This window comes from Panthera uncia, chromosome A2 (assembly GCF_023721935.1).
Source record: "Panthera uncia isolate 11264 chromosome A2, Puncia_PCG_1.0, whole genome shotgun sequence".
Lineage (NCBI taxonomy): Eukaryota > Metazoa > Chordata > Mammalia > Carnivora > Felidae > Panthera > Panthera uncia.
In genome coordinates this window covers 71,970,138-71,985,087 of record NC_064816.1, presented here as the reverse complement: position 1 = coordinate 71,985,087, position 14,950 = coordinate 71,970,138, and the positions used below count along the sequence as shown (strand labels likewise).

General features: G+C 41.3%; 1 protein-coding gene across 2 annotated transcripts in view; it reads right to left on the bottom strand.

The window, feature by feature from the left end:
* Positions 1-14,950, bottom strand: part of AMPH (amphiphysin) — a 248,068-nt gene that overhangs the window by 128,243 nt on the left and 104,875 nt on the right. For both annotated transcript variants that reach the window (XM_049642759.1, XM_049642761.1), the window contains exon 2: positions 11,885-11,965. In XM_049642759.1, coding sequence (XP_049498716.1) covers positions 11,885-11,965 — 81 coding nt within the window. The remainder of the gene's footprint in view (positions 1-11,884; positions 11,966-14,950) is intronic.

Here is a 14,950-nt window from a genome sequence, read left to right as displayed (position 1 = left end):
TATCCCCACAAAATACTTCTTAGGTACTTACTAATTTAAAACTAAATACTAGGGCAACCTGGCAGGCAGCCTCTTTTTAACCAAGTGATAAAAGTGGATATCCAAAGTAAAGGCAAAAATCAACATCATGTGCATCCTGAAATCATGCACTGGGAAGAACACAGCATCACTTCTGTAGAAATCCTGCCAGGAGGCATCACATGAAGCTCATCCTGAGAGATTATCAGGCAAACCTAAGTCGAGGGACATTCTACAAATAAACACTGCTCTGTACTCTTCAAAAATCTGCAGATCATGAAAGACAACGAAAGACTGAAGAATGTCTCCAAATTTAAAGAAGCTAATGGGACTTGACAAGTAAATGTCAGTATGACCCTGGAGTGGCCCCTAGACCTTGAAGAACATAAGTGGACAATATGTTGCAAGTAATTTCTCCCAGTCTGTAGCTTGTCTTTTCATTCCCTTAACCGGGTCTTTCTCCGGGTCTTTCTCAGATCAAAAGCTTTGCCATAGACAAAATCTGGGGTTTGTGAATTAGGTGGTAATATGGGATTCATGGTCATTCACTAATTCTGATGGATTAGCTGTGGTTTTGTAGGAGAGTGTCCTTTTTGTATACTAGATAAGCAACATGTGCATGGATGGATGGATGGATGGACAGAATGATAAAGTGATTGGGAAATCTGAGGGTATACAACAGTTCTGTGTACCATTTTATAACTTCTTGTGAGTTTAAAATTAAAAAAAATAAAACATACAAAACCAATTGGGAAGATTCCATGTAAAATATGGATTTGATCTTCTCTAGGAAATCAGATGTGGCAACCTGGGTGACATTCTCATGTGACAGATGTGAGCTGGAGCTGACAGCTGCTTTTTTACACCCTATGAATCCTATAATGCAACCCAGTCCTCACCACTCACTGTTTCACTACTTGTGTACTTCACTCATTTATGTTCCCTCCTCAGCTCTACAACAGTATGAGTCTCTGGCTTTTACCATAGAGCACCTTTATCTGATACAAGCAGTAGGCAGTAAACTTTTTCTGGGTAAAGGTGTGAAAGGGGATGTTTCTCACCAGAAAGTTTTATGGAGATAATTATACACAGTCACATTGAGTTGGAGAAAGAAATACAGAGATCCTTTGTATCCTGTACGCAGTTTTGATGTTGCACAACTATAGTAAGAACAATATCAAAACATAGATAGAATCCACCAGTCCTATTCCCCTACTTTTTACTTGTACTCATGCAAATGTGTGTATTTAGTGCTATACAACCTTATCCCATGTATAATTTCATGTATCCATCGTCACAGTTAGGACACAGAACTGGTCCACCAGGACAAGGATGACCTGTGTTAACTTAATATAACCACACCCGTCGCCCTTCTCCCATCCCTAACCCCCGACAACCACTAATCTTTCCTCCATTTCTGCCATTTGGTCATGCCAAAATATTACGAATGGAATCATATAAAATGTAACCTTTTTTTCACTTGGCATAATTCTCTAGAGATTCATCCAGGCTACTACATCTACCAGTAACTTCATTTTTATTGGTGAGTGATATTCCACGCTCTGGAAATACAACAGTCTGTTTAACCATTCACTTCTTGAAGGACATCTGGGATGTTTCCAATTTAGGGCTATTACAAATAAAACTGCTACAAGCATTTGTGTATAGGTTTTTGTATGAACTTAAGTTTTCTTTCCTCTGGGATAAATGTGTGAGAGCGCAGTTGTTGGGTTAGATGATAGCTGTAATTTTTAAAGAAATGGTCAAAATGTTTTCCAGTGTGGCTATATCATTTCACCCGAGATATGAGTAATTCATTTTCTCCACATCCTTGACAACATTTGATGTTCTTTAGTATTATCACTAATTTTTATTTTAGCCTTTCTGAGGTATATAGTGATACTGTATTTTAATTTTCATTTGTCTGATGGCTAAATATATGTTCAACATTGTTTTTTTTAACTTATTTATTTTTGAGAGAGAGACAGAGAGAGCAAGTCAGGGAGGGGCAGAGAGAGAGAGAGGCAGAGAGAGAATCCCAAGCAGGCTCTGCACTGTCAGCACAGAGCCCGATGTGGGGCTTGAACTCACAAACCGTGAGATCATGACCTGAGCCCAAACCAAGGTTCAGACACTTAACCAACTGAGCCACCCAGGTGCCCCTAGGTTCAACATTTTATGAATTGCTTATTTGCCATCCAGATATCCTCTTCAGTAAATATCTATTCATATCTTTTGACTACTTTCTAACTGGATTGTTTGTGCTTTTTGCTGCTGAGTTTTGAGAGTTCTTTCTATGTTCCAGATACCTATCTTTTTATTCTCTTAACAGTTCATTTATAGAGCAAAAGATTCTGGTTTTGATGAGATCCAACTCATCAAATTTTCCTTTTTTGGATTGTGCTTTTGGAGTCAAGTCTAAAAACCTCTTTGGTAAGTTCTACATTCTGAAGATTTTCTCCTATTCTTTTTTCCAAAAGTTTTAAAACTTTATGTTTACATTTAAGTTCTTGATTCATTCTGAGTTAAATTTTACGTAAGGGTGTATGTTTGGGTCAAGGCTCATTTTTTTGTCTATGGATGTCCGATTACTACAACACCATTTATTGAAAAGACTTTCTTTCCTCTATCGAACTGCCTTTGTACCTTTTTCAAAAATCAGTTGAGTGTACTTGTGTGGCTCTATTTCTGGGCTACCTGTTCTGTTCCATTACTTATGTATCTATCCTTCTGCTGATATCAAACTGCAGCAATATAAGAGGATTTAATATTGAAATAGAATGGATTCTTCTCTCTTTATTCTTGTCTCTATTCTAGGGTCTGGATGCTTCCATATAAATTTTAGAATAAGCTTGTGTATGTCTTTTAAAAAGCTGCTGCTAAGAATTACATGAAATTTCATTAAACCTACAGACCGATTTGGTTATAATTTACATATTTACTATGTTGAACTTTCCAATCCATGAACATGGTATGTCTTTTCATTTATTTAGTTCTTTGAGTTTTCATTAGCATATTGTAATTTTCAGCATATAAATACTGTATCTATTTTGTGAAGTGTGTACATAAATATTTTCTTTCTTTAGAATGTTACTATGTTTATATATCTTTGATTTCCACATGTTCATTGCTAATGGATATAAGTATGATTGATTTTGGGGTGCTGATCTTGTATCCTGTGACACAGCTAAACTCACTTATAAGTTCTAGGAGTTTTTGGTTGCAGTCTTGGGATTTTCTATATACACAATGTATCTGCAAATGGACGGTTTTATATCTTCTTTCTGATCTGTGTGCCTTGCATTTCCTTTTTCTTTCTTTATTATATTTGCTAGAACTTCCATTTCTATACTGGACAGCATGGGTGAGTGCAGACATCCTTGACTTGTTCCCAATCTTAAGGGAAAAGCATTCAGTCTTCTGCTATTAAGTATAGTGTGAGACTTAATTATTTTGTATATACTGTTTATCAAGTTGAGGTAATTCCCCTCTATTCCTAAATTGCTGTGCATTTTCATTACAAATGAGTGTTAGATTTTGTCACATATTTTTTCTACTTCAATTAGTATGATCATAAGGTTTTTTCTTCCTTACATTGTTTATATGGTGGATTACACTGATTGATTTTGATATGTTAAACCAGCCTTATATATTTTGAATAGATCCTACTTGGTCATGCTTATAATTCTTTTTATATTGCTAGGTTTGATTTACTGACACTGTGTTACAGATTTACACGCCCATTTATTTGGCCAGCTCATCTCCACCCTCACGCACCTGACTCAGCTCTTAGCATTAATATTATTAAATCATACGCCATTTTTCAAAGGTGGTTTTCTCCTGAACTTCTGGCTTTTGCATATGTCATTCTCTTGGGTGACGCTTCTCTCCCGTCCCTGCTAAAAATAAATTAATTAATTAAAATCTCTTCACAGTATTTCCTTGTTGTCCTTTTACTGGCTATAGGATCTATAGTGATACCATTTGTTTCATTCCTGATATTGATGATTTGAGTCTATTTGGGGGTTCAGTTGTGCTGAAGATTTATCAAATGTATTAATTTTTTTGGAGAACCAGTTTTTTATTTCATTTATTTTCTCTATTGCTTTCGATTTTCACTCTCATTGATTTCTGCTCTTTTGTATTTCCTTCCTTCTGCTTGCTCTGGGTTTATTTTGTTCATCTTTTTCTAGTTTCTTAAGGTTGGAACTTAGATCACTGATTTGTTTCCTTTCTTTGTTTCCAACGTAAGTATGTAATGCCATAAATTTCCCTGCCAGCATTGCTTCAGCTGCTTGAAAGATTTTATTTTCAAGGCCTTATATTCGCTGCATTTGACACCCCTCCCTGCCCCACCACCAATAAGAACTCTTCATTTCTTCTCAGGATCCTGTATCTAGAGTTCTGATACTTTCTATACTTTCTCCTATTGAGCCTGAGTATCTAGGGAAAAAAAGCCTTATTAAACTCATCCTGATTAAGGTCTGAGCAGCACATATTTTTTCTCTTGCAGGGGCACCTGTATTTTCACAAGGCATACAGTTTCCAGGATCAACAGCCATGGGAAGAAGGGAACTCTGCCCCTGTACCCCAAATCGTGCCCGCTAGAGATAAGATCCTCTCAGTAGACCTCAGTTACGCAGGTCACAGATAATTCTGGGCATGGCCACCAAATCTCTAGCCGTCTTTTGTCATAAAGATACTAAAATAGATATCAAACACAGGGTTAGAAGCTTCAAGAACTCATCAGAGGAAGTGGTTGAAAAAAAGTATATGAATAGAAACAAAGCACAGGTCCTCAATTTGTTGCCCGGAACAGCCTCACTTGCATCTCCTGGGAACCTGTCAGAAATGCACATTTCTAGGCCTTACCCCAGACTTACTGAATCAGCAGCTCAGGGGTGGGGCACAGCAATCTGTGCTGTCCTGAGGCCTTCTGGGTGATTCTGATGCAGCTGAAGTTTGAAAACTGCTGCTCTGGTGGACACAAAACTCACCGCTTGAAGTTTTTACTCAAAACCCAGAAGGTCTGATGACCGGACGGGAGGCTCTGTAGGCTGGCTGAGGTTCTCCACACTCTGAGGTAGGATGCTGTCCTTTAGAATTGGATCATTACCCCAGACAGATGGATGGGCTCACATTTAATCAGGGCAGTGGTTACTTCAGAGGAAAGGTCACTGTTAGCATAAAAGGTGGATACCCAGGGGCCCCTGGGCGGCTCAGTTGGTTAAGTGTCTGACTCTTGATCTCAGCTCAGGTCATGATCTCACAGTTCATGGGATCAAGCCCAAGCCAGGCTCTAAGGCGACAGCACAGAGCTTAGAATTCTCTCCTTTCTTTCTCTCTGCACCGCCTCCACTTGCACCTGTGTTTGCTCTCTCCCCCAAAATAAATAAACAGTTAAAATAAATACATAAATAAAAGGTGGACACACTAACATATTCAGATCATGGTTATCTGTAGTAAAAAGAAATAACTCTAAGGTAACTGCTGGGCCTATGTGTTCAAGAAAATTGCAAAAATTTTCCAAATGTAAATGCAATTTGCCATAAATAAAAATTTTATTCACACATTAACACACTGTGGGAGTATATTTGTATTTACATTTTTAAAAACTTCTATTCTGTTAAGTTTTATTTTTAATTACTTATATGCATATGTATTAAAAAATGTCATGAGACTGCTTGCAAAAATTCAAATATTCAACATCTTTTCCATCCCTGAAATAAAAACATGCTCTAAGAGAGTGCTCAAAATGATCATTCCTGTCACTAGGTTCAGCTTTAGGTTGAACAAGTGTTTTTTGTTTTTTTTTTTAATTTTTTAATGTTTATTTATTTTTGAGAGACAGAGCACGAGCAAAGGAGGGGCAGAGAGAGAGGGAGACACAGAATCCAAACCCTGAGCTGTCAGCACAGAGCCCAATGTGGGGCTCGAACCCCGGAACCAGGAGATCATGGGTGAGCCAAAGTTGGACACTCAACCGACTGAGCCACCCAGATGCCCTAGGTAGGACAAGTTATTTTTTTTTCAATATATGAAGTTTATTGTCAAATTGGTTTCCATACAGCACCCAGTGCTCATCCCAAAAGGTGCCCTCCTCAATACCCATCACCCACCCTCCCCTCCCTCCCACCCCCCATCAACCCTCAGTTTGTTCTCAGTTTTAAATTTTTTTTTTTTCAACATTTTTTTATTTATTTTTGGGACAGAGAGAGACAGAGCATGAACGGGGGAGGGGCAGAGAGAGAGGGAGACACAGAATCAGAAACAGGCTCCAGGCTCCGAGCCATCAGCCCAGAGCCTGACGCGGGGCTCGAACTCACGGACCGCGAGATCGTGATCTGGCTGAAGTCGGACGCTTAACCGACTGCGCCACCCAGGCGCCCCTGTTCTCAGTTTTTAAGAGTCTCTTATGCTTTGGCTCTCTCCCACTCTAACCTCCTTTTTTTTCCTTCCCCTCCCCCATGGGTTTCTGTTAAGTTTCTCAGGATCCACATAAGAGTGAAACCATATGGTATCTGTCTTTCTCTGTATGGCTTATTTCACTTAGCATCACACTCTCCAGTTCCATCCACGTTGCTACAAAGGGCCATATTTCATTCTTTCTCATTGTCACGTAGTACTCCATTGTGTATATAAACCACAATTTCTTTATCCATCCATCAGTTGATGGACATTTCGGCTCTTTCCATAATTTGGCTAGTGTTGAGAGTGCTGCTATAAATATTGGGGTACAAGTGCCCCTATGCATCAGTACTCCTGTATCCCTTGGGTAAATTCCTAGCAGTGCTATTGCTGGGTCATAGGGTAGGTCTATTTTTATTTTTTTGAGGAACCTCCACACTGCTTTCCAGAGTGGGTGCACCAATTTGCATTCCCACCAACAGTGCAAGAGGGTTCCCGTTTCTCTACATCCTCTCCGGCATCTATAGTCTCCTGATTTGTTCATTTTGGCCACTCTGACTGGCATGAGTGATATCTGAGTGTGGTTTTGATTTGTATTTCCCTGATGGGGAGCGACGTTGAGCATCTTTTCATGTGCCTTGGCCATCCGGATGTCTTCTTTAGAGAAGTGTCTATTCATGTTTTCTGCCCATTTCTTCACTGGGTTATTTGTTTTTCGGGTGTGGAGTTCGGTGAGCTCTTTATAGATTTTGGATACTAGCCCTTTGTCCGATATGTCATTTGCAAATATCTTTTCCCATTCCGTTGGTTGCCTTTTAGTTTTGTTGGTTGTTTCCTTTGCTGTGCAGAAGCTTTTTATCTTCATAAGGTCCCAGTAGTTCATTTTTGCTTTTAATTCCCTTGCCTTTGGGGATGTAGGACAAGTATTTTTAAAGCTTATGTGCAAAGCACTCGATCCCGTAGACATAAAAGGATGAAAGCAGCCACACAGGTCCCCTGTGCTGAGAAGAGATTAGTAAGGAGAAGACACGACTCCAGCTTTCAGTCACTGGATGATTCTAATAATTGGAATAATAACAATAATGAATACTAATTGGAATATTGAAGTATTATTCTTGGGCTGTAAGTCCAGTTGGGTGCTCACAGCTGTACTCACTGAAATGTGACCAAAGAGTTGGTAACCTGAGCCCACACAGCCCCTAAGTTATTCAATTCTTGTTGCAGTTAGCACAGTTGCCATAAGCATGGCATTTTAATGGCAAGTTTATTAGCAAGAAGGAGGGAGAAAGGCCAAGGACCTTCTTTCCTCTCTGGGACCTTCTCTCTGCTCATTAACACAATCGGCAGCAGGCAGCCAGATGAAAGTAGGCGATGTTCACACCAGTCAATTCTGCTACTCATTAGCAGATTTGGTAAGACAGGCAAAATAAAAAGGAAGGGAAAAAAAACACTTTGGGGAGGACATGTGGAAGTCAGATTTTGTTCTTGCTGCTGGATAGATTTCTATAATTCTTGCTCTTTTTGGTACTCGTCATCATGGAAAATCCCAAGCTCTCTGCAGAGTTCACTCTATTCCCTTTTGCTCTCCCCCTTCTCTCCCTTTCCTCCTGGCCCCAGTTGAGTAGTTTAGGAAATCTGGACCATGAAAAGCACAGCAATGGGGAAACCCAATGGACAACCGAGACAGTTGTACACAGACCCTTCACCCATGCTCTCAGTCTAACAAAAACCACCTTTTAGGAAAAGACGTTTGTGATCAAAAAGAAAAACCTGGGGTTGGAATAAGATAAAGGCTAAGCTTCAAGCTTGAGTTCAAACACAGACCCTGATGCCACCTTTGTTTCCAACATGAAGGATCAGGGCATACATCAATCATTATGAGGACTTTCAGAATTTTACTACAGGGAATTTAAAAGTAAGATCATCAGAGCCCAAAAATGTTTGAATACTTTCTAGAATATTCTAGAATAATCTACTCTGGATTAAGTACTAATTAAGCATGATGAAGTTACCATACTATAGTGCACAAATACAAATATAGTTCATTTTATACCCTAAGTAGTATCTTTTCGGATTTGAAAAACATATTATCACAGAAAAAAACATGAAATCTTGATTTCCTGGGTCAGATAATATCCTCAGAGTCTGTCGCCTTTAGATGATGCCTTCTACCATTAAAGTAATGATTTGCCATTATGTTAACATTAAAAGTACTAGGTCTCATAGAGATGCCACAATCTTAGTAGATCCATCTTTCTAGGTTAAAGTTTCTACACAAGTATATGTAGAAACACCTTTCTCAGCGTATTCTTCTCTCCTTCTAGTATACGGACAGGATTAAGGTACCATCCCTCCTTATTGCACTAAAATGACTATAAACTTATTTTTTCTGATGAAAACAAAAAAAAGCCATCAAAATGAGTATGTGCAAATGTAAGATGTTTTTGATGCAAAACTGTTTTCAAAGGGAGACAGAGGGGGTTAAGATACTCTTTGAGTAATACCATTTCTGTATTTCCAACGTAATTGTTTCACTCTTATAAGGTAGAATTGCTTGTTCAAACTTCCCCAGATTTTGAAGTTTTACCCAGATCTTGAAATCTGCTAATATTCTACAAAGGACCAAGGTCTTCAAGAATTGATAGCATATGATTTTGTCTATAACATTTAAAAATCTCTGCTGTCAGCACAGAGCCTGCTTCAGATCCTCTGCCCCCGCCGTCTCTCAAAACTAAGTAAGTATTTCTTGTTAATGTTTACTTTTGAGAGACAGAGAGAGAGACAGAGCGGGAGAGGGGCAGAGAGAGAGAGGGGGACACAGGATCTGAAGCAGGCTCCAGGCTCCGAGCGGTCAGCACAGAACCCGACACGGGGCTCAAACTCACGGACCATGAGATCGTGACCTGAGCTGAAGTCAGATGCTTAACCGACCGAGCCACCCAGCTGCCCCACTAAACATTTTTTTAAAAGAAAGTACCTGTTTAAGAAAATGTATATCTTGTGATGGGAGTGGAAGACACAGCAGCATTGCACGGTCACCTCACACTGCTGATGCTAGTGGCACGTAACCGATGGAGCAGATGATGTGACCAACTGTACTTTCCTTTAGTGGTTTAGACAAAAAATAATTCTCACCTGGCCCGCTCAACAAAGTCCAAAAAAGGGCCAATAAGAATTCACTGTAATTGGAAAATACAAAGTGCTTCCTAGTCATGAATGCATTCCTGAACTTGATGCTTCCCAAGGTTAGCCTTCTGGGACGCTAACTGCATCAAGACACCATAAGAGTGATACAGGAAAAAATCCAAGAGCAGAGACCTAATCAGCTCCACGGGGACACCCCCGAAAGGAAGACGAAGTTTCAAAGGGTAGAGTGTAAATCCTCAGACAGGTACATCTATAAACCTGAATCACTTCTTTCTAACTCCAATCCCTTAAAGCAGGTATTCGGGATCACCCTACAAAGCAACAGGGCAGTGACTGATCATCTTTTCTGCAGGAAGTCACTGCAATCCAGATGGTGCTGTGTCTGAGTGTGATCCAAGTGCAAGGGAGAAACGTACAAGAACTCACAGCATAAGAACATAAGGAGACGTGGAGAATCTGTTCTCCTGGAGGAGACTGGAGGCCAACATAGTCTATGGGCCTAGATCCAAGATTGCTATAGAACTGTCTCTTCTACCTTCATGAATGCAAAGCTCTCTGTGGATATGCTCTATTTGTCTCCCATGGCTTTCTTCTCCAACTCCCTTCTCTCCATCGTCACTTTCAGACAGAACAAGATGGCTATCACAGTAAACGGAGTATCTGTCTCTCTGCACATGTCAATGCTTAGTCTTGGGATAAAATTGGAGGCCTTCAGGAATGCGTTCTGATGGAGACTGGTCTACCTGGCTCCATACGTGCTGGATTTTTACCACCTGTGTTGGTGAGGGACAAAAATAGCATGGATGCAGGGAGACAAACAGTGGGTGCTCGGGTACACACATGGAAGAAAGAAATCTCTGCAATTTGAGATCTGCAAACAGGAACAAAGGGGACAAAATGAAACCTGTGATGATCGGGGCGCCTGGGTGGCTCAGTCGATTAACTGTCCGACTTCAGCTCAGGTCATGATCTCAGGTTCATGAGTTCAAGCCCTGCATTGGGCTCTCTGCTGTCAGCAAGGAGCCCACTTCTCATCCTCTGTTCCCATCTCTCTCTGCCCCTCCCCCATTTGTGCTCGCTCGCGCTCTCTCTCTCTCTCTCTCTCTGAAAAATAAACATTAAAAAATAAAAAAGAAACCTGTGATGATCTGACATTACTGACTGTCGTCATCCCCAAGGCCACAACATCCTGGGGACACTGGTAGCTCCAGTGACACCAGGAAAATAAAGCTGTGTCCTCACATCATCCCCATGTCCAAACCCCATTTTCCAGAATCTGGTGGTGCAGCCTTCCTCCCACCCCATGGCTAGTATGATCTCCATATGGGAGGCTTCTAACTGCAGATGGCCCCACGTGTACCTTCCCCCACCTTGACCCTCATGCATGCTCTCTAAAGAGTGATATTCTGTCCAGATATCCAATGGATATTCTGTCCATTCTTATCCAAGCCTTAGAGATATACACAGATAATTTTCTAAGAGTTTGTTTCTTTATGCATGTGTCTTTATGCAGCCCATTAAAAGAACAAACACCACAGGGGAGCCTGGGTGGCTCAGCTGGTTAAGCATCCAACTCTTGGTTTCAGCCCAGGTGGTGATCTCACCGTTCGTGAGTTCGAGCCCTATATCAGGCTCTGCGCTGAAAGCATGGAGCCTGCTTGGGATTCTCTCTCTCTCCCTCTCTGCCCCTCCCCTGCTCTCTGTCTGTCTCTCAAAATAAATAAATAAACTTAAAAAAAAAGGAAGGAATAGCACAAATCTAATCATGTTTCTCAACCTTTTTCCTCATTATCATCTCCCTTAAGGAGCTATTTTAGACCTATTTTTCCTCATCACATACCCCCATGAAATTTCAATACCACAGATACACTATGTATCTATTTATGTGATATACACTGGTTTTTTCACCCACAAAGAACCATTTTCCACCCTCTTGGGGGAGATATAATCCCTCTTGAGAATGCATGATCTTGAAGCATGCAACAACTGAAATAATTGTGCGGGAGGTATCTGAACTACTGTTTCTCTAATACTATACCAATACTCTAAATCACCACGAACAGCATCTTTCCTTTAGATCGATAATCTGTATCGAAGAGCTCCAGACCAGCAACGTCTTCATCTCCTGAGATTACGACTGAAGCACAAAGCTTCTTCCTGTAGTGCCTCCTGCCTCTTCATTCGCCCATCACAAGAAAGCCTACAGAATCAGCAGTGCCACCCCCCAGGTTGGCACACCAACCCCAAAGAAAGAAGTTCACAGACACAGTCAACCCATTTCTCCCTCCGAACACTAGAAAACTGTACTCACCTCTTGCCGCTTGAAGTTCTGGACATATTCTTCAAACTGCTCATCTTTTGTCTCATCAGCTTTCCCAAGCTTCTGAAGGACCTAGTTTGCAAAGGAAACAAAAACGGTTTGATTTAACAGCGTCTTCGAATAATAGGCAGGGCAAGGCTCTTGTTTTGCTCTCTTGAGGAGATGTCACTCAACATAGCTAGTGTTTCTGTTCTGGAAGCATCTTGGCTCGCTGGGTTCTGGGTGATCAGACTGGGATTTTAACCACAGTTCTGCTGCTCACAGGCTGAGCAAATGCTACATTGCACGTATTGATATAAATTGATTACTGAAAGGCTGTGCCTTGTCTTGTCCAATCTGGCACGATGCTTGATACATAACAGGTACGCAGATGTTTATGAAACAGTGAACCAAAGTTATTCTACTAGACACTTAGCCTACTTTTGAGGGATGGTGTTAGAATTACTGGAGCCAGGCACAAGGCAAATTCTCCCCCACCGCCTTCGAATATGCCCTTCAACTCATAAAATGCTCAGTGATGTCCTGGAATACGCAAAGCCCCCTGCTAAGCACTAGGATCCAGAAATGTAAAGATGAATGAAACCAGGCCCCAGTACTTAATCTTGAGAAATGCAGAGTCCAGTGATGTAAACAAGGCAGGTTCACAAGTACATATCAGAGACCATGGGTCACAGGCAACATGAAGGGTTAACAGTATTGTGAGCAATATCCCTTAGGAGCCGAGGTTACCAGGGAATGCTCTGCCGAGCTGACTCAAACTGTGCTGGAAATGCCAGCAGACAGGAATGTGGCAGACTGCATTCCCACCAAGGAAGGAGCCTCTGCAGAGATCACTGGAAAAATCATTACATATTGTGGGACTGGGCAGGAGTGGTTCCGTCTTCCTGGAGCACAGGATTGGGTAACAGGAGAAGGTGCTCTCACAGACACAGCAGAGAGTTACCTGGGCATAGAGCAGAAGGATCCTGAGAACCACACCTGGGTTCCCTACTCAGTAGTCCCACGTGTAGTATCTAAAACACCAAGTCATTCGAGAATAATAAAAAAAAAAAAAAGAAAAAAGAAGAAAAAAAACCCAAAAAACAAAAACATAAGAAACCCCATGAACACTGCCTTAATGAGTTGAAAATTATTTACATGAAAATGTTATCTTTAACTTTTGAAAAACTGTAAGAACAAGATCAACTTAGAAGTGTTGTGTAAATGCAAGATAGTGTCACTATTATTTTTATGACGACTGCTGTTAGAGGCAGCAAAGCAAAAACACACAGGTCCCACGTGCAGAAGAAGGAACTTCAACGACATGGGGATTCTGGGCCTTGTTACAAGACCTCTTCCCATCCACCCCCAGATCTGCATCTAAAGTAAAATAACTTAAGAATGAAGAATTTGCAGGGTGCCTGGGGGGCTCAGTTAAGGGTCTGGTTCTTGGTTTTGACTCAGGTCATGATTTCACGGTTTGTGAGCCTGAGTGCCACACTGGGCTCCGCGTGGAGCATGGTGCCTCCTTGAGATTCTGTCTCTCTCTCCCTCTGCCCCATGTGGACACATGTACTCTCTCCCTCTAAATAAATAAACTTAAAAAAAATTATTTTAATGAATAAATAATTTTTAAAAAAAGAAATGATTTAAAAAAAAAAGTGCTTGCTTGCTTCTTTATTCCATCTACCTTTTAAAAAGTTTTCATTTTAGGGGCGCCTGGGTGGCTCAGTCGGTTAAGCGGCCGACTTCGGCTCAGGTCATGATCTCACGGTCCGCGAGTTCGAGCCCCGTGTCGGGCTCTGTGCTGACAGCTCAGAGCCTGGAGCCCGTTTCAGATTCTGTGTCTCCCTCTCTCTCTGCCCCTCCCCTGTTCATGCTCTGTCTCTCTCTGTCTCAAAAATAAATAAACATTAAAAAAAAATTAAAAAAAAATAAATAAAAAGTTTTCATTTTAGGAGCGCCTGGGTGGTTCAGTCGCTTAAGCATTCAACGCTTGATTTCAGCTCAGGTCTGTGAGATCGAGCCCCACGTCGGGCTCCATGCTAACAGCACAGAGCCTGCTTGGGATTCTCTCTCTCTCTCTCTCTCTGCTCCTTCCCAACTCATGCTCACTCTCTCACTCGCTCTCTCAAAAATAAATAAACTTAAAAAAAATTATTTTTCATTTTAAAGTCAAGTCTCCCAAATGACCTGTGTCCACACACAGAAACACTAAAACTAACAGGGGAAAGGTACCTAGCATTTACTATGTGATCTTTCCCCCTAATTCTTAAAATTTACTATTTCATAAATGTTTGGCTCTCCTAGAGCAGTTGAGCCTTTGAAAAGAAGCAACACCTCATGTAACGTCAGCAGTTCACAAAAGCCACGAAAAGCTGTCAGTCTTCTGAGCAGGCAACCTCGCCCCCCCCCGCCCCGCCCACTGTCTGCGCAGTGCAAAGGCACTGTGGTTTCAGCAGCAGGAGAAAAGAGACTGATGTTCATCGAGTCTCCGCTACGTGCCTGAAACCACAGAAAGTGATTTACATGTCACGTCTTTCGTTCTCACAACACCCCTAGCTACATCTTATTTTACCCACATGACAGCTGAGGAAACAGGAACACATAGTTAAGTGGCCTACTGGAGACTCTCCGGAAAATCCCCTTTTTGAGGTCTGGCACCCCTATCCCCACTCACAGAGAGCCTCTTCCTTCTTATGGGAAGCAAATGGGACTTACATATCCTAACTCTCATTCTCACGTTCTTACCTGAGATTCCTGAAGGCCACCGTACCCTAAGAAAGACACAGCTTCGAGGGTGCGTATCTACAATTGTGAAAGGGATTTTTCACAGACCCTCTGCTGAAAGTCTGTTATTTAAATTTTATTTCCTTTTTTAAAAATGTTTGTTTCTTTTTTTTATTTTGAGAGAAACAGAGACACAGCATGAGCGGGGGAGGGACAGAGAGAGAGAGGGAGACACAGAATCCGAAGTAGGCTCCAGGCTCTGAGCTGTCAGCACAGAGCCCGGTGCAGGGCTCGAACTCATGAACCATGAGATCATGACCTGAGCCAAAGTTGGATGCTTAACTGACT